Below are 18,431 nucleotides of genomic sequence, written 5' to 3' on the forward strand. Positions count from 1 at the left end.
GGGAGAGTTTGAGGTAAACCACACAAAGAACTTGCCCTTGGGGAGCTGACATTCAGGTGAATTATCTCATTTGTTTCTCATAACAAGGTCTCATAAGAGGGGCTCTGATTCTTCCCACTTTATATGCAAAGAAACTGAGGTTCAGGGAGATTTAATAACTAGTCCAGCATTGTAAAGCTAAGTGCTAGAGCCAAGATTGGAACATAGGTAGTTTGCTTGAAAGGCCAAGCCTTAATCTACTGTTAGTCAACTTTCCTCCCTATTATATGTGATACAATTGAAACATGGAAATATCTCTATATAGTCCTGTATTTGTATATATTTTTATGTGTAACTATATAGGTGTATCCATATTTTAATATTTTTTTCTATTATAATGCTCACTCTTTAAAGAAAATTTGGAAAATTCATAAAACTAAAAAGGAGTGATTTGTCATCCTACTACCCTGGAGTCATGGTTGTCATTCTGGTGTGTCTCCTTTCAGATAAATAGATATCATTACATGTCTAGTCAAGACCACACTGTAGGTTCTGTGTTACTTGCTGCTTTACACACCTGACACTGCCCTGTGTGATTTCATTTTAACAGAGATGTAACAGGTCCTAGTGATTCTCAATTTGAAACCTCTTTAGTTTACAAAAAAATATGGTGCACAGCTCTCCATTAGCAAATCAGTGGTTTGCTTCCTGGGTACAGTGACTGTAATGGAAATGCAGGTGTGGAACTAAGGTCAACTGGGAAACATTGTACTTCCTGGATATGCTACAAGGAGATGGATTTTCTTTCCTTAGCACTTCCTCTCCTCTAATCCCCTCCAGTGCTGAGCCTATTGAAACTCTTTTAAGGGTCTTCAGAGTCTACAAAAATTGATACACACATGAAGAACGTTGGGATATTGGGACAACATACATTTTATGGCCATTTTCCCCTTGTCTGCCACTCTGACCTAGGTGAGACAGTCAGAGCAGATGTTACTAGCTTCATGTGATAGATTAAGAAGCCTGATGCACAAGATTTGCCCAAGGCTAAATGACTGTAAATAGCAGAGGTGGGCTGGAACTGGGTCTCTTCTGCTTCCTGGGGATGGTTCCTAATGCTGGTTCTCAACATTTGCTTCTAGACTTTCTCATTGTCCCCTTCCTCACTTCTTTTTTTGAAGACCTTATGTCTCATCTCATAGTTTAGCTGCATGATTGCACATTTACATTTAAGAAGGCACATCCTTAAAGGGACCTCAGTGCTAGATGTTGGGGATAATAGTAACGATAGTGACAACATAAATAACTGATCATTATTCACCATTTAACCCATTTAATATGTGCCAGATAAAAGAAATGTTTTGTAAGTTTGTGTCCATTTACTCTGCAAGAACCTCATGAACCTGGCAAAGGAAGGATTGAGGTTTGAACCTAGATTTTGTGGTCTTTAAAGCCTGACCTCAACTAAAATGCCAGGGAACCTTCAAAAGGAAAAGGGAAGAACATGGGAGCAGAGCCACTAAGCTCTTGGGATGCTATTTTTTACTAAAGGCTTAGGTTCTATACTTCTGACTACAATATAACACAGCATTCCCAAACTTTTAACTAAGCTTTGAAACCCATAAGCTTCACAGAGAAACCCCCCTAAGAAGTGTTGACCTCCATGCCCATCCCCACTGAAGTAATCCCTTTCTTACCCACTGCCTGCCAGAACCCTTTTCTGATATGTGTTTATGCCTCTTTTCTTACAGGAGGAAATATAAGAAAACGTCCCAGAGGTAAGAACATCTTTCTGAGCTGCAACTGGTTGATTCATTTGTGGCCCAGCTCTTCACAAGTCTGGCTCATGGTGGACTGGAACTGTAATAAACAGGCTCTTGGTTCTTTCTCAGCATGTTGCCTGCTTTATCTCCGATTGCGACTGCTGCTGTAATTAAAAATTGATTGCAGGCATCTAGTGAGGCACAGCAGGTGGATGCCTTCGCAAGAGAGTGGATCCTGTGGGCTCAAAAGCTTGTTACTGCCGTGTTGTCTAGTGATTTTCCTAAAACCTTGACCAGAGAGTGATTGGGCTGGCGGGGGCTGAAGGTATATGGATGGGGAGCACAAAGCGATCTTTATATACGTGTTTAGTGTCTGAATTCTCCTTTGTCTCAGAATCTCCTTTGCCTGATTTGCTGACAAAATGCTGTTGAGCTCAAAGCACAGGTACGGATTCCTTTAAGGGCAATGGCAGTCTTTCGATTTGACTGTGGAAAGAGTAATTTTAACTAGAATGACATCTGTCATCATCCCTCATGTGCCCAGCCTGCCTCTGGGCTGTGCTTTGCAGACTCTTTGGCATAAGGAGCTGTGAGGGATCAGGTGGTCACTGGCCCTAACCTATGTGGCTATTAAATGTTGGACTTAAATCTTCTGTATTTATAGTTCAAAAATGACTTACCAGGTTTTGGAGTGCATGGCCTCCGAGGTCCAATGGGAAGCCCATTTTTCAGTACATATGCAATTTTCATTCCCCATTACAGTACCCGTTGACAGATGTAGTTTGCTGACTTGGTGGAGCAGCATGTGTATTTAAGCATGCATACAAGTTGTGACTATGGAGAGGGTGAGTGGGTTCTCTAATGATATAATAATGAAATAAGCTTAGGAAATGTCACATACTTCTTTGTGGAATTTATTCATTGGTTCATCTTTTAAAAATTATATATATCTAAAGTGTATGATATGTTTTTAATGTGTGTGTATATATATAATATACACATACACATACTGAAATCATTACAGTCAAGCAAATTAACATATTCATCACCTCACGTTGTTCATTCATTGGTTCATCTTGTATACACTGCTTTCTGTTTTTTACAATGATTTGTTTTCACAAATTTGATTGGACAATAATGGCACAGACGGTCTCCCATGACCTCTTTTATTTCTCCAGCAATATCTCTTGCTACTTCCAACCTCCATCTTTATTCTTTAAACTTAGCTATGACTCTCCATCAAAGTTGGGATTCTAAAGGTCCAGCTGATCATTGATGCTTTCTTAGGAAGAGCTTTCATAAACTTTTAGTAAGCATATTATCTTAGGCTTATCTAGGGGTGTAGACCTCATGTATGTTAGGAGGCTTTTCTTGAGTTAGGTGGTCCCATAAGATTATAATGGTGCTGAAAAATTCCTATTGCTTAGTGACATAGTAGCTGCAGTAACATCATAGTACAATGCATTAGCTTTTCTATGTTTAGATATGTTTAGATACCCACATACTTACCATTGTGTTACAGTTGCCCACAGTACTAAGTACAGTATTATGCTGTACAGGTTTGTAGCCTAGGAGCAATAGGCTATACCACACAGCCTAGGCATGTAGTAGGCTGTACCATGTAGGTTTGTGTAAGTACACCTGATGAATTTCACACAATATCAATATTGCCTAAGGACACATTTATTATAATGTGACTCTATTGTTATATTCTGTAATATTTATTCTTTTTATTGAGAAGAGTTTGGAAATAAAGTTACTTAGACCTTTTGCTGACCAAGCATTTGAAGCCCACAATTCAATCTAGAAGGCCTGTGTCTGCTTTCATTGTGCTTGACTTGGGTGTTATGGAATTAAACAGATTACATGCAGATTAAAAAAGATCATTAATGCAATTAAAATTTGCTGGTAGGTTTCAACAATGGCATTTTTTAGATCACCGCTTTAGTCTCGCCTTTTCTAATGAGCATCATTTCACAGTAGAGATTCCTGTGGATGGTCTCCTCCGGGGGTGTCCAGTGGAGAGAATACAGTCATGAGTTCTTAGTTTCTGTTTCTATTTGGGCCAGTAAAGCCCCTTCCTCATCCCTCTTTTATTCTTATCCCTATAGACAGAAACTAAAAATCATGGCTTCAGGCTGCTAAAAGCCTAAAACAAAACAACAACATCAACAACAAAATAAAGTGGGTTGAGCAAACTTGGGTCCAAAGGAGTGGTATTATAATTTGATATGCAGCATAGAGTGCACGAGTCATTGAGAGGAAAATGAACTAAAACTTTAAAGCTTCCTGGAGATTGCTGTACTTTTCTAAATATAGTGAGAGCTTGTACAGATGGCTAAACAATTTTGTCTTGTTCAGGTTCGTTGGACTCACGGTAGTAATTGCATGTGAACCACTGAGCAGGATGTAAATTAATCACTCAGATTAGAGGGCACAGTAGTCTTGAGTAGTAAAAAGTAATTTATCATTTTCACATGTACTTAACCTGGAGTATGAGGTGCTTCAAAGTTGCCTCAATTTTATTTTAAGGAGAGATACTTAGACAGTGAGAGGAAGTTTTACAAGAGAGCTGCTCAAACCTGTCAAGGTTCAAATTACAATGTCAATTTTGTTTTGAAAGTGTGTTTTTTGCATATCTGACGTGAATGCTGTTGCATTTTTTAATTTTGTCACTGTAATGAAAAATAAACCAATTACATTGAACAAGCTTTATTGAAGTCATTTAAAGTGTGAATTAATAGAGGATCAGTTTGAGCTCTTCTATTTTTAATGAGATACATATTCTTATATGAAGTAGATCCATGTGCTTCTGATCCATCATTGAATTACAAGCCATCCTCAACTTAGTGGCTTAAAATAACTTTTATTCTGCTCATAATTTTGCAGGTCAGGAATTCAGGAAGGACTTGGTTGGCTGGTTTGAATCTGATCCACCTGGTGTCAATTGGGGCTGCTGGGGATGGAGACTCCACTTCCAAGACAGGGTCTTTGCTCACATGTTAGGAGTCTTGGTGCTTTTTGTTTCTTGCTCTCTCCCTCTCTATTTTTTCTCTCTCTCTCCCTCTCTCCTCATGTGGCTTTTGGCCTTCAAGGTGCTTCCATCTTGCTTGGGCTTCTTACTACATGGTGGTCTCAGGGCAGTTGCACTTACCTGGTTTCTTAGGTCAAATGTTCTAAGAGATAGGAAGCAAAAGCTGCTAGTCTCTTAATTATGGCCTGGGTCCAGAAGTGGGCACAGCATCACTTCTGCTGTGTCTTATTGGTCAAGCTATCACTGAACCCACCCATTCAAGAGAATGGACCATAGACTAAATCTCTCGATAAAAGAAGTGTTTTAAAAATTTTCCAGCCTTCTTTAATCCATGTAGCAAACCTTTAGCCTTTTTCAGAATAATCTTGCTTGAGACCTTCTCTGTGGATCTGTAGATTTGGAGTAGGTGGATTCCTCATTTGATGAATGGTAGACAATTTAAAATATATCTTGACACCCCCAGTCAAGTAGTGGTCTGTTTGAATGTTTGCTTGCCTACTTGATGGCTTATTTGGACTGGGAATAGCTGTGATTCCTTTTTTCATGGTAGGAATAAACACAGCAATGTGGACAACTGGTGAGTTTAATTCTAACTGCAGTTATTTGGCTGGAGTTAATAATTAGTCAAATAAAGTAGGTGGCTTAATATAGGAAAACTAAGTGATATAAATGTTATATTAAAAAGGTTTGATTTGGACATCAAAGGGAAGACAGCCCAGGATACAAAAATAATCTACGTTTGTTTACACTTCTTGCTAACTTTCATTTTATTTCACTTATATATTTGTTTACCTATCAAAACCTTGTTAAAGAAAAAAAACCCCACAGCTTTCAAAGTAATTGTCATCCTACTACAACACAATTGAGGCAGTCATCTTTCTCCAAGTATTTCATGAAGTATGAGGCATATTTTGGTAGCCCAAGGGAATGTTTTGATGATAGTGATTCTACTGAGTCTCACTCTTAGCATTAAGGAGAGTATACTAATCTCTTCCAAGACCAAATTTCAGTAGAAATAGTGATTTCATAAGTCCTCTTTATCGGGTTAGCAAGGGAATCAATAGGTAGCAGGTAAGCCTCTCCTTGCACAGAAAACCTTACTGGATTGGGTTTTAAATCCACATATTTAAGGGGAACTATCCTTTTGCTTGTGAATGAATCTTGTTCATGAGTGTCAGTCATTCCAAGAGATTTGCAGAAGTGGTGAAATGGTAATTTGACGGCTAGAGAGGATTACACTGTAAACCTGCTTACTCATAAATTTCTCATCTGGTTTCTTTTAATAGAGCTTCACCTTCAAGTTATCAGGTCTGGCTTGCAGAAGTTTATACCTTTGAGAAATACTTAGAAATAATCAAATACTTATGGGCTGCCCTTGAAGAAAGGAATTGCTATCAGAGCTGATGCTGCAAGCTGAATCTATGATAGAAGTGCTTCCAACACACACACACACACACACACACACTCTCTCTCACACACACACACACACACACACTCTCTCTCTCTCTCTCTCTCACACACACACACACACACACACACACACACATACACACACACACCCCTATTTTAGTACGATAGGGGATTAAGAAATAGAGGCACAAATTAAAGACCTATCCACAAACCTGAGGGAGTTCTACAGATACATGTTCAATTTTCATGTGTCTGGATTATGGAAATACTTTGGTCAGAATGTTTAGGAGTTGGAGTTGTGACTTAAAAAAGCCATACCAGGTAGTGAAAAACCTCATTAGCATTAACGTTTTTGTTTATTTGTTATTAATCATAGCAATGTTTAGATAGTTTAGGCAGAAGTTCTAGCTCTTACTGTGTCTGATTTATTCATTTTCTAAATCTAGACATAGTTCTGTGAGTAATTAACTTTAGCCAAAGGTGTCTCTCATGTTTTTGATAATCATATTATATTGATAGTCACATGCACAATACTTTACAAAAATCTTCCAATTTAACAAAAGTTTATTTAATACTTACTATAGTATATTGCCATATAGTTCAGTAAATACTGGAAATAACAAGATATGTACAAATGCCTCTGTTAATAGGTACACAGGCTTGTAGGTGAGATACAGGTGAACAAAGAGATTATAATAAAATGCAGTAAGTGCTATAATAGATACAAGTATTGAAGGTCATTGGGAACAATCAGGTCTGTTGGGAGGATACTTACATTATCATATACTCTTCTCTCACTAGATTACAAAGTGAGCCTCCAGTATTGCTTATTATTCGTGGTGCTTGAAAGTATGGGCATACTGAAGTCTAATAGGATAGCCCAAAATCTTTTCTCCTTGTTTTCTTTATGTTTTCAGTTATTTTAAAAATGTATGTTTTGCTGATTTTTAGGCTTTTTTTTTCAAAAAGGCAAATGGCTCAAAAATATTCTAGACATTAGGAGGAAGACAGCCCAGGATACAGATGTGTGCAGATAATTGATAATCTAGATATTGTACATATAGATAAAGTGTGGCCTCTATCTGTGGCAAGGCAAAGCAAGGAGTTATTTTTTTTCCATGAATGTCTAATTTGTTATTTCACTTGGATTTTGACGTGGCTCAGTAATCACACTTGATGAACCCAGTAATTGATTAAATCCAGCAAACGATTCCCTTAGTCAGGCCTGCCCATGTTCAGCCTTCATGAATTGGCATACCTAATAAGTCATCATCAAGAGCCACCTTTGCTGGTAATAATAGATTGTCATGTGTGAAGGGAGGGAAGGCGAGTGTTTATCACCCTGTGGGAGGCTGCCTGCTAAGCGGTTGTATCCTAGGATGGGATGTGGTACATTTTCTGCTGAACTCTGCCTCTGTTTCCTTCCCAGGATATATTAAGGCCCATTGGTTAATTCCGAAGTTCTTTCAGCACCTTTGAAATAGAATTGGTAGACTGTTGTCCCCTACTTTTGCAATTAAAAGTGGCAGCTAAGTAACTTGTTGGGAAAATTAACAGGCGTGACACCGGATAAATCAAATCATACATTTTTGCATACTTAACGCACAACCAATCCTGCATTCTACTGCTTACTTAGTAGTATTGATTTTCAGAGCCTAAGTGGTAACATCAGGGACAAGAGGATCTTCCAAGAGATAAATCCCTTTACAAATATTTTCCTATATTTGTGATGACTAATACAGTCTCAAAGTAGTAAGAACAAGTGCATCAGCCATGAGAATGTGTCCAGTTTACATTCCAAGATTGCCACCTGAATCAGGGTGACTTTATAGCAGCCACAGTGGTCTGGTTAGAGCCCCAGTCACAGATGGATGCTGAGACTTAGCCTGCAAGGGTAAGTCCTGGGGCAGTTAATGTGAGAAAGGGCCAACAAGCACTATAATTTCAAGTAAAACATGGCTGGGGGTGGGGGAAGGGGAGTGATGGAGAGTCTACATAGTTTTGATCAGAGTTCAGAGTACAGGCAGCCATCACTCATTCACTCCTTACTCAGTCATTCACTCACTTACTCTTGCTAATGTATCAGCAGGAGTCTTGGGGAGGGGGGATGGCGGGAGGGGGCAGGGCACAGGTGTAGGGATCTAGGACCAGAGAGGCTATTTAGAGGCTTTCACCTGGGAACTAGGCATGGGATGAGAGGGTGCTGGGATGTAATAAGCATAATAGCTCAGGCACTGCGTCTGGGTAGTGTATCTAGACACCAGTAGCAGGAGTGACCTTGGGATTGAGCTGTCATTTTCTGAGTCAAGAGGATCATCTAGGCACAGTTCACTTGTCCTTTCTCTTCCATCTTCCTTATGTCTGATAATTACTATCATTCTTCCATTTATCCAGGATCAAAACTTCTGAGCCCCTTTGTATGATCTTATGTTGGATGTTTATTCAACTTTAACTTTTTATTCTTCCTCTTTGACCATGATTAATGTATCTCTAACAGATTGTGGGCTTTTCCTTCGCATTACTTTCCCTCCCATGATCTTGGTCCAGTCTCATCACTTGTCTCTTAGAGTAGTGGGTAGCCTCTTTAATCTCGTTCTTTACTCTGGTTTCTTCGTCTTCTCCATGCTGCATACCTATGTCTGATTACTTTCTCCACAGCTCCTCTGATTGTGCCCTCTATGTTTGAAAAATAACAACAAATCTCCATTGGCTTCCTGTTGGCCATTAAATGCCTATCTTCTTGTTTTGGATTTTAAGGCTGCCTGCACTTGCTTCCACCTAAACTTTGCTGCTTTGTCTGTTACCTCGTTCCATTCACCCTTAGTTCCAGTCAAGCTGAACTCCTTATTGACTGTCATATTTGCCTGATTTTTTATGATCCTTTCTTCTTTCATATTCTTTCCAGTACTCTAAATGTTCTCATTTTTATCTGTTGAAATCCCATCTTTTCTTCAAGATCCAATTCAAAGACCATCCCTTTCAATGGAAACTTCTTAGGTATTTCCACCTAAAAGAGTTCCTACTTCTCTAATTCTGTATAAGAGTTAGTGGGGTGCATGTCATTCCTTGTGGCATCACTTATTTTTTTAAGTGGGGAATATGCTCCCCAAAAGCATTGGGCATGACAAATGTTTATTAAATGTGCATTGACTTTATGAATAAATCAGATTGAGATCCTTCATGTATTTCTATCATGGGTCAGAACTAGTGTCATAGTTACCAGGTGGAACTGTGAGTAAATAAGTTTGGATTGTGACTCATACTTTTAAATGGCTTTGCAGTTCACTGCATACTCCCACACGTAGACTCTCATTTGACCCTCACACTGGCCGGTGTAGAGGCCTGTGAGGTCAGCAAGACAGATGGCATGCATGGCAAGAACCAGTAAGTACATAATTGCTTAAATCATTGACTCTGCCTTTCTTTTCTTTTTTTAGTCCCTGCAACATGGAACTCAGGCTTTGGGTGGAAACACTGAGAGTATTTTAGCTTTAATCAGTGCCTCAACCTCTGTGTTTCCTCTACTCAAGCCATTAATCCTGGAGGTGCTCAGTACAGTATCAGATGTATTTGCTCAGGGTGGATCATTCTGAATATTTGATATTCAGATATCTGTGTGGTTGTGCATCATTTGGCTGTTTGGCGGTGTTTTGCCAAAATGGTTTTGAGAATAAGTTTCTTAGATTGCCTAATAAGACTGAAGTGCATTTTCAGGACTGTCGATAGCATTTATGCCCAGGCATATCAGGGTGCTTCAAAAGTTATGTCCAGACTTTAAGTTACCAGAGGAGGCAAATCTCTAAATCCTTCCCAATCCTGGTGGCTTTCAATGCTAAGAGGCACAATTGACAGGGTTGAATCAGTCATTGGTAAGGGCTGCCATGCTGGGGCCAAGTTCAACTTCCAGCAGCAGCAGCAGCTTTAAAGGCAGATTTCAGACTCCCTGGAGACACTGGTCCAATGGAGTAGATGAGCTTTTCTTAACCATGGCACTATTGATGCTTTTGCTATAGGGGCTGTCCTGTGCATTATAGGATGTTTGGCAGTATCCCTGGCCTCTGCCCACTAGACGCCAGTAACATCTCATCTTCCCCTAGTTGTGGCAACCAAAAATGTCCCATGTCTGTCAAAATCACCTCTAGTTGAGAACCATTGGTAAAGAGGTAAGATTAAGAATCACGTTTGGGTTCTGTCACATTTAGCTGTGCCAAATTGCTCCTCTCTGTTTCATTGTCCTTGTCTGTAAAAAAGATGAGATTCAATCTGAGAACGAATATGGTCTTTGGCCCAAAAACAATATTCTCTGGTTCCAGTTACTGAGGTCCTTCCAGGAGGAAGTCTAGGTCACTGAACAACATCTGCAGTGATGGGGGGCACTCTCTGCTCTTTAACTGAATCACCAGAAAAGAACAATGCTGCCGGTTAGCACAGAGATCACTGGGCGGGTAACATAGTCTGTACCCCATATATATTGTCCTTTAGCCCCTAGCCAGATTATCCTTGGTTTACAATACTTCTAAATTCACCTAATTAATGAGAAGTAATCATGGGACATTAAAAGTATTGCTAAAGCACAAACTTTGGCAAGCACATAGCTATGTCCAAAGGACCCCCTACTGATTGAAATCTATTGTGTGTCTGCTGTGTGCCAGGTACTTTACATGCATTTTCTTATTTGATCTTCACAATGATCCTGTTTTTATAGAAAAGGAACTCATGGAAAAGAGGTAACTCAACTGAGGTAACTCAAATGAGCAGACAAATGGTCGGGCCAGGGTTTAAAGGCAGGCCTTTCAGACATTGAAAGTTTCTTGAGTTCTTTCTATCCCTTTGGCTTTATAGTGTTTTTTTGTTTGTTTGTTTTTTGTTTTTGTTTTTAATGGAGTCTTGCTCCGTTGCCCAGGCTGGAGTGCAGAGGCAAGATCTCAGCTCACTGCAACCTCTGCCTCCCCAGTTCAAACGATTCTCCTGTCTCAGCTTCCTGAGTAGCTAGGATTACAGGTGCATGCCATCACGCCCAGCTACTTGTATTTTTAATAGAGACGGGGTTTTACTATGTTGGCCAGGCTGGTCTCAAACTCCTGACCTCAAGTGATCCACCTGCCTTGGCCTCTCAAAGTCCTGGGATTATAGGCATGAGCCACTGTGCTCGGCCTGGCTTTATAGATTTTTACAGCTGTGGAGCCCCTCCTTTTTTTTCTTCCCCAAATGAAGCAGCTTAAAGCTGAATAAAGTCAATGTTAAAAAGATCTGCCTTTGGTAGTTCATTTCCCTACTCTGCCAATTGTTCTTTTCTCTTCAGACATTTTATGTTTGAAAGTTTTCGTATTTGGCCTTAACCTAAAAGTTGAAGCTCTCAGGAAAGTTTAATCAAGACTTAACAAAAAAACAACAAGCTATATTTAAGTAATGTGATTGAAAGGGAAAAATCCTCACCTCCACCACCAGGTTCTTTTTTCAAAATTGTCTATTTTCGTACTTAACAGCTAAAGTGCTTTGAAGCGATGTGATCAGTCATACTTGAATACATAACTCTTTATGCATAAAAAAGTAAATAACAAAAATAGAATCAGATAAGAGAAAACATGTTCTGTATTCTTCTATCCTCTGATTTAATATGATACTGCCTTTTCAAAGTTCGTGAGGTCACTGCCTGAATTTTTCCCTTTTCTATTCCACAAGTGAAGTCACACTCAGCTCTGCTTTGTTTATTCCCATAAATTTGGGATGTCGAGGAGAGGGTACTGGAATGATGAACTTCTAAGCAAGCTGGAGGGAGTATGGCAAGATGCGAACATGCTTTGGAAGGGTGTGTCTGTAGTCTTTGCCCTGCCATGAATTGGAAGGGTATAGGGGTTTGGAGTTGTCCATACTTGGGTTGAAATCTGAGTCCTGTCGTGAACCTGGTGAAATGCTTGTGTGGGTTTCCCCTGCCTACTGGAATCTGTTTCTTTTGGTAAGTGGAAATAGTATTTGCTTCCTAGGGTTCTTGTGAACCTGGAATGAAATAGTTTATGTGAGGCACATAGGAAGACTTTGGTGTGTGGAAAGTGCTTAGTCACTGAAGGCTTGGGACTTCGGTACTAGAATTCAGTGACCACTGTGCAGAAGGCTTGCACTTTGAGATGATACAGGTGGAAGTCTTGGGTCATCTAAGGGAGCAGGTAGGAAGCACACAGGTCCTGTTCTTCAGGGGCTCTGTGAGGCAGAGGCTGGGTCTTATTTACTAAAGGGTGGAATCAGCCTTAACAAGGGATTGGTGACTGTCTTTTGGGGCACATGGAATAGGACTTAAAGAAGATTGGGGTAGGTGGGGCAGGAGATCAAGCTACATAAGGGCAATAGGCATTGGGACATGGACCTTAATTAGGAAAGGAAAAGTTTGGAAGGGCACAGTCTCTTGTGGCCATAGATTATCTTTTTACAGGAAGGCATTTATAGTTTGTCTTCATTTTTAGTTTTCTATTTTGGAGGAAAATTTATGTTCTTTAAACTATCACAGAGTAAACGGCACTGTATTTCATTGATTGAGAGTATACATTCTTGTGTCAGAATGCCTGGCTTCTGATCAATTATATTCTAAGCATATGACCTTTAGTAAGTTACTTTATTTCTCTAAGCCAGTGGTTCTCAACTGGGGGTGATTTGGCTGGTTTGGCCCTACGAGGATATTTGGCAATGTCTACAGACAGTTTTTGGTTGTCACTTCTGGATATGGGGTATATTACTGGTATCTAGTGAATAGAGACCATGGATACTGCTAAATAGCCTATAATACGTGGAACATTTCCACCACAACAAAGGATTATCCAAAATGTTAGAGTGCCAGTGTTGAGGTACATAGTTCTAAGCTTTACCTTCTTCTTTAAAAAGAGAATAACATACTTACCTTATGGGTTTGTTGTAAGCGTTAAAAGAGATAAAGATTAAAAGCATTAAGTGTATATCCTGGCTTTTAGTAAGTGTAAACATTTTAGCAATTGTTATCAATGTTACTATTTTGACTTATTGTTAGTTGTTTATGTAGTAAATTTATGAATTATGTTTCATAAATGTAGCTGACAAGATTTTATAGGTGTATTAGATACATTTACATTTCACAAGGAAAATTTTTAGAGGTACTTTTAATCATGCTTTGAAAGAGATTTTAAAGTTGTCTTGAAGGGTTAATATTGCGTGGCTTATGTAAACACAGTATACTTCGTCCTGAAACAAATTAGAAATCATAAGTTCCACATGCTATTATATTTTACTAGTCCTGAAAAGCACAAAATCACAGATCTTAAATGAAACACTTTGATATTATTGCACATTGTTACCTAGGAGGCAATAAAACAAAATACATTTACTGGGAAATGAAGTTCCATCCCTTACTTGTGGGGGTAGAGAGAGTAAATTATAATAGTGATTTCAGTGAAAATTAGTAGGTACAAAGCAAATCACAATATAAATGGGAATAGATTCCTACTTAGTATACCCTGACAACACAAATATCCCTAGAAATTGATACAAGTCCAGTGCTTCTGAAAGCATGGCTGAATGTGGAGTCACAGGCAAGTTCCTTCCTGCTGCGAGTTTCTGAATTGCAGTGCTCTGCCACCAGGGGATGGGGTCGTCCCCGTTGTCTTGTTACACTCTGGTATGTACATAAATGGAGGACTTTGTGTTGACTTTTCTACAATCAGTTCTTTAATCTTTCAGATGTGTTCCACCATTAGATCATAATCAAGAGTTCTCAGAATTAGCACTGCAATTAAAGCATGTGAGAACCCGATGTGAGCAATATGGACTGTGAGATGTGCAATCATCCTTCTGCTGCCATACCAAATTCATAATCCTACATCTTTGATAATTTTGCCATGATTTTTTGGATAATTTTAGTAACTACAAGTGTACTCTGTTGTAATAGTACTATCTTTACTGATCACCCCCACTCACTCATGACCCATTATCAAGAGAGAAAGTAGGTTAACCCTTTTGGCAATGCAAACAGTGCCTGTTTGCTGGGTAAACAGAAGCCCCATTCCTTCAGAGGACATAATGCTACTATTTGGGAATGAAGGTACTTAATAATAACAATATAATACTGGTGATGAGGATGATGATGGTGGTGCTGATGGTGGTGGCCCATGAGCACAGTTATTGCTAACTTCATACTTTCACCTGTTTGCTTTACATGTGCTTTTCTTTCCTGCTGATTCACTCTATTGAGAAATATGTTCTGGGAGCATGATTTTGAGATTTGACAGATGAGATTCTGATGAAGCCACTGTAAAGCTTAAATCGCTTCCCATTTAGCATCGTTATTTTGAATAGAAAGAAATGTTTCTTAAATTAGTTTCTTGTGTCGAAAATGAATCATGTTTAAAGGGTGCTTTTTGTCTTCAGATTGGTGGGGTAGATGATCCCCCTCTCTTTGATATCAGTGACTTACTTTTGCCATTGGCTTGGGTGGGACATTGTAGGAGCATAATTATACCAGAAGTCTGTAAACAAGGCAATATAACACTAGCATTCAGAGCATGGATTTTGGGGTCTGAGAGATGTAAATTTAAATCCATTTTCCACCACTTAAGCTTTGTGATTTTTCAGCCAGTTAAGCTTATTCTCAGGGTGGGGCTTACTAATGGTATCTAATTCAAAGGGTTGTGAGAAGTAAATGAGACAATGTATGTATGCTATATGGCCCAATTCTAGATATATATACCAGCTGTTAATATAATGCCTGCCCTCCCAATAAAAATGAATGGCCATAGAATGTCCTCCTTCATCATAATTAACTCTTTGCAAAACTTGGCCTCCCTCAGGCACTTATTCTGCTTGTGAGGGAGATTGATTCTTCAAGATCTCACTTATTGGAAGATTTGTTGGAATGGGGTCTGCAATGGGTTGGCGGGGGGGGAGAATCTGTGTCTCATGCTTCAGGATGATCCTCAAGGCTGTGAAGGCAAAACGCAGGTCTACATAAAGAGGCTAAAAGAAGAAATCCAACCCTTTTATCCTAAGATTCTAGGTGTCACCTACTACTGTTATTCTTTTGAGCCCTGTATTTATCTTCTAGTAGGTTCTGCAATGCATGAATCTGTGGGAAGGGACCTTATGTTTCCACCATAGATTTAAAAAGGGTAGGTAAGATTTGCAAAATGAAAGTCAGTCCATGTAGTTTGTGTTAATAATACTACTGAGAGATTGAACAAATTGAAAGTATTTATTTTAAAAAATAAGTCATACTTAATGTTTTGAGTTGAGTGTAATTTATTTATGGAGGTAAATTTTGACCTGACTCCACTCTCAGACTCTTCATTTCACTACAGGTTTACTGAGTGGAACTATGCAATTAATAGTCAAGCACTGTGAGATATTAAACCAAAACCAAAACAAAAAATGAGATGTGGTTTCTACCCTCAAGGAGCTAATGACATAATTGGAGAGATATAGGACCCAGACAAGTAATTTCAATGTAAGTTATTTGACAGAGGTACAAAGTCATAGAGAATTTCAATATTAAGTTCTTGGATAAAGATATAAAGATTTAGTTACATCTGCTTAGTTTGGGGGTTCAAAAAAGCCTTTCTGTAGATGACACCTGAGGCTTAAGGATGACTAAGAAAAACAGCCAGATGTGGAAAGGTGGTATGGGTGTTTTATTTAGAAGGAATACTATGAGCAGATAGTTCATTTTTATCACCGGTTTTGTTATCTGAGTCCCACTCCCTGCTCTGGCTTGAGTGAGGTTTGTATGCAAGAGTAGGGAAGGATTGCTATGCTGTGGGTATCCTTGTGGGTGAGGAGCAGCTCCCTGCCTTAGTTACCTTATAGTGAACTAGATTATCACTCCCCTAAGGGCTGCAAGCAAAAGGCAGAAAACAACTAATAAAGACCTTTCTCTACTTGAGAACATGAAGTGTGGCCATTTGGGCTATGTGGACCACTTGTCTGTCAGAATGGCCCATTTCAAAGAAACCAGGAATCACTTTAAAATAAGAATCACAGGAAAAATAAAAGACTCCTACAACTTCCATAAAAGAGTAGAGATTGACAGTAAATGATGAGATGTAATCCCTCCTTTTTAAATTTTCTCAGTTTTTGTAAGGCTGGTATGATTTCTTTCTTACATAATTGATAGAACGCATCAGTGAAACCATCTAGATCTGTCTTTCTTTGTAGGAAGATAGTATTGAAACAGTTCTCAAATGGTATCAGAATTACCAGCAAGGTCTGTTAAAACACAAATTGCTGTGACCCCCCAACCCCACCCACTCTAAAGTTCTGATTTGGTAGATCAGGGTGAGAGCTGTGGATTTACATTTCAGAAAGTTTCCAGGTGTTGCTGATGCTGCCTGTCTGCTGGAGCTGCATGTGGATAACCTCTGCCTTAATAGGTATAGGGATATTCAGAGTTCCTATTTCTTGTTGAGTCATTCTTGGTTAAGTTGTGGTTTTTCAAAGAATTTGTTCATTTCATCTAAGTAGTGAAATTCATTGACATAATATTGCTTGCCATCTTTTTAATATCTGTAAGATCTGCAATATCTCTTTTTCATTCAGGACATTAGTAATTTGTGCCTTCTCTTATTTCTTGATCAACCTTGCTACTTGTTTATTACTTTCATTAATGTTTTTAAAAATCTTCTGTCCTTGTTAACTTTTACTGTTGATTGTGTTACGTTTTATTGTGCTCTGCTTTTGTGTTTATTATTTCCTTTCTTCTACTTACTTTGGGTTTAATTTGCTCTTCATTTTCTAACTTCTTAAGGTGAAATGTAGGGCATTGATTTAAAACCTTCCATCTTTTCTAATATGAGCATTTAAGCTATACAACTCACTCTAAGCACTTTCTTCCTCTGTACATCCCTGTTGCCTCATCCATACCCCTATTGTTACCCTAATAAACCTGTAGGATGGGTATGCTGGGGCAGGTGAAGGAATGAATGAATGTAGCTGACCTGGTAGTTTAGATGGCTCTTCCTTTGTGCTTGTTTCTTGCATATGTGGTTCTCAGACAAAGGAATTCCATTTATAGGAGAAAAAGTCATTTCTGAAGCAAACGATTTGTGAATGGAGAAACCTGCATTTAGAAAAAGTGTGGTACATATGAGGCTGGCCTGACACTTAAAGAGCATGATTCCACTGCTATGTCGGCTGAATTTTCTCTGAGCTGGCCCCACTCTGGTGTTTCCTTCACAGGCCAGGCTGTCCTTCTTGTTCATTATCCAAAGGGTCAAGATGAAATTTCTCTCCCTTCAAGTCAGATTTCACAATTGACCAGGCACATTAAAGCTGAAACATGGGATTACCTTTCCTGTTTTCTCAGCAGCAGCTGGCGTCCATTGCCGTCAGAGGCAAGAGCTGCCCTCTACTAATAGACTCTATACACTTGGACAGAGATGATTCATACTGCTAGGATTTCTAGCTCCTGGGTCTCTTGAGATGAAAACTCTCAGATGCATAGATTTTCTGGCTTTTGGCAGCTCATTTAATGGGCAAATAATTTGGATGCTCTTTCCCCCTGCAAGGAAATAGGGAATTCCCTGGGAAATTTAGTTTGGGACCCATCACTATATAAATCATTTACAACAAACGTTGATCACAAAATATAATGTCTTTATCCTCTTCCTTTTAAATTTATACCATTGGTATTGATTGCAAAACAAACAACAACCAAACAAACTAGATGTAAGAGTTAAAGAAAGAGGAAAGAAACATGAAAAGCAGCTCAATAGTCAAAGACAGGTTTATTTTGGAGAATAAACCTGAGAGGGGCTTCTAGCCAATTTTTGGTCAGGAGCACTCTCTCTTACAGACTAAGAGTATTTAAGGGTTCAGGGTGAGAGAGCTTATCACAGGCTCAGAATGTTTCTGTGTGGAGGAGAAGTTTATTGTGGGGTTGGAATGTCTCTGGTTGGAGGGGAGGTTATCTTGGGGCTGGCATGTCTCTGGTTGGGGAGGCGTTTGTCTTAGGGTTGGAATGTTTCTGGTTGGAGATGTCATTTGTAGTTTATGGTCACACTGACATTAGCCATTAGGCTGATGTCCTTTGGGTTGGATTTAGGTGGCTTTTGATCAAGGGGAACTTTAAAATGGTGGTGCTTGTCCAAGCTGGTGATGCTCCTGCTCTGTCACTAGGCTGAGGAGAAACTAAACTTTGCTTTTAAATAATAGAGTATGATTGTAATAATAAAAATAGCCATAATATTACTTGAAGATGCATGATAATCATTATGTCCTTGTCACTGAGCTAAATG

General features: G+C 39.1%; 1 protein-coding gene across 5 annotated transcripts in view; it reads left to right on the forward strand.

The window, feature by feature from the left end:
* PDE1C (phosphodiesterase 1C) overlaps positions 1-18,431 on the forward strand; it is a 586,050-nt gene that overhangs the window by 260,283 nt on the left and 307,336 nt on the right. For 3 of the 5 annotated variants that reach the window (XM_058445830.1, XM_032758381.2, XM_032758378.2), the window contains one exon: positions 1,731-1,757. The exons of the other annotated variants lie outside the window; for them this stretch is intronic. In XM_058445830.1, the coding sequence (XP_058301813.1) occupies positions 1,731-1,757 (27 nt within the window). The remainder of the gene's footprint in view (positions 1-1,730; positions 1,758-18,431) is intronic. 5 annotated transcript variants of the gene reach the window in all.

Source organism: Hylobates moloch, unplaced genomic scaffold (assembly GCF_009828535.3).
Source record: "Hylobates moloch isolate HMO894 unplaced genomic scaffold, HMol_V3 SCAFFOLD_1, whole genome shotgun sequence".
Classification (NCBI taxonomy): domain Eukaryota; kingdom Metazoa; phylum Chordata; class Mammalia; order Primates; family Hylobatidae; genus Hylobates; species Hylobates moloch.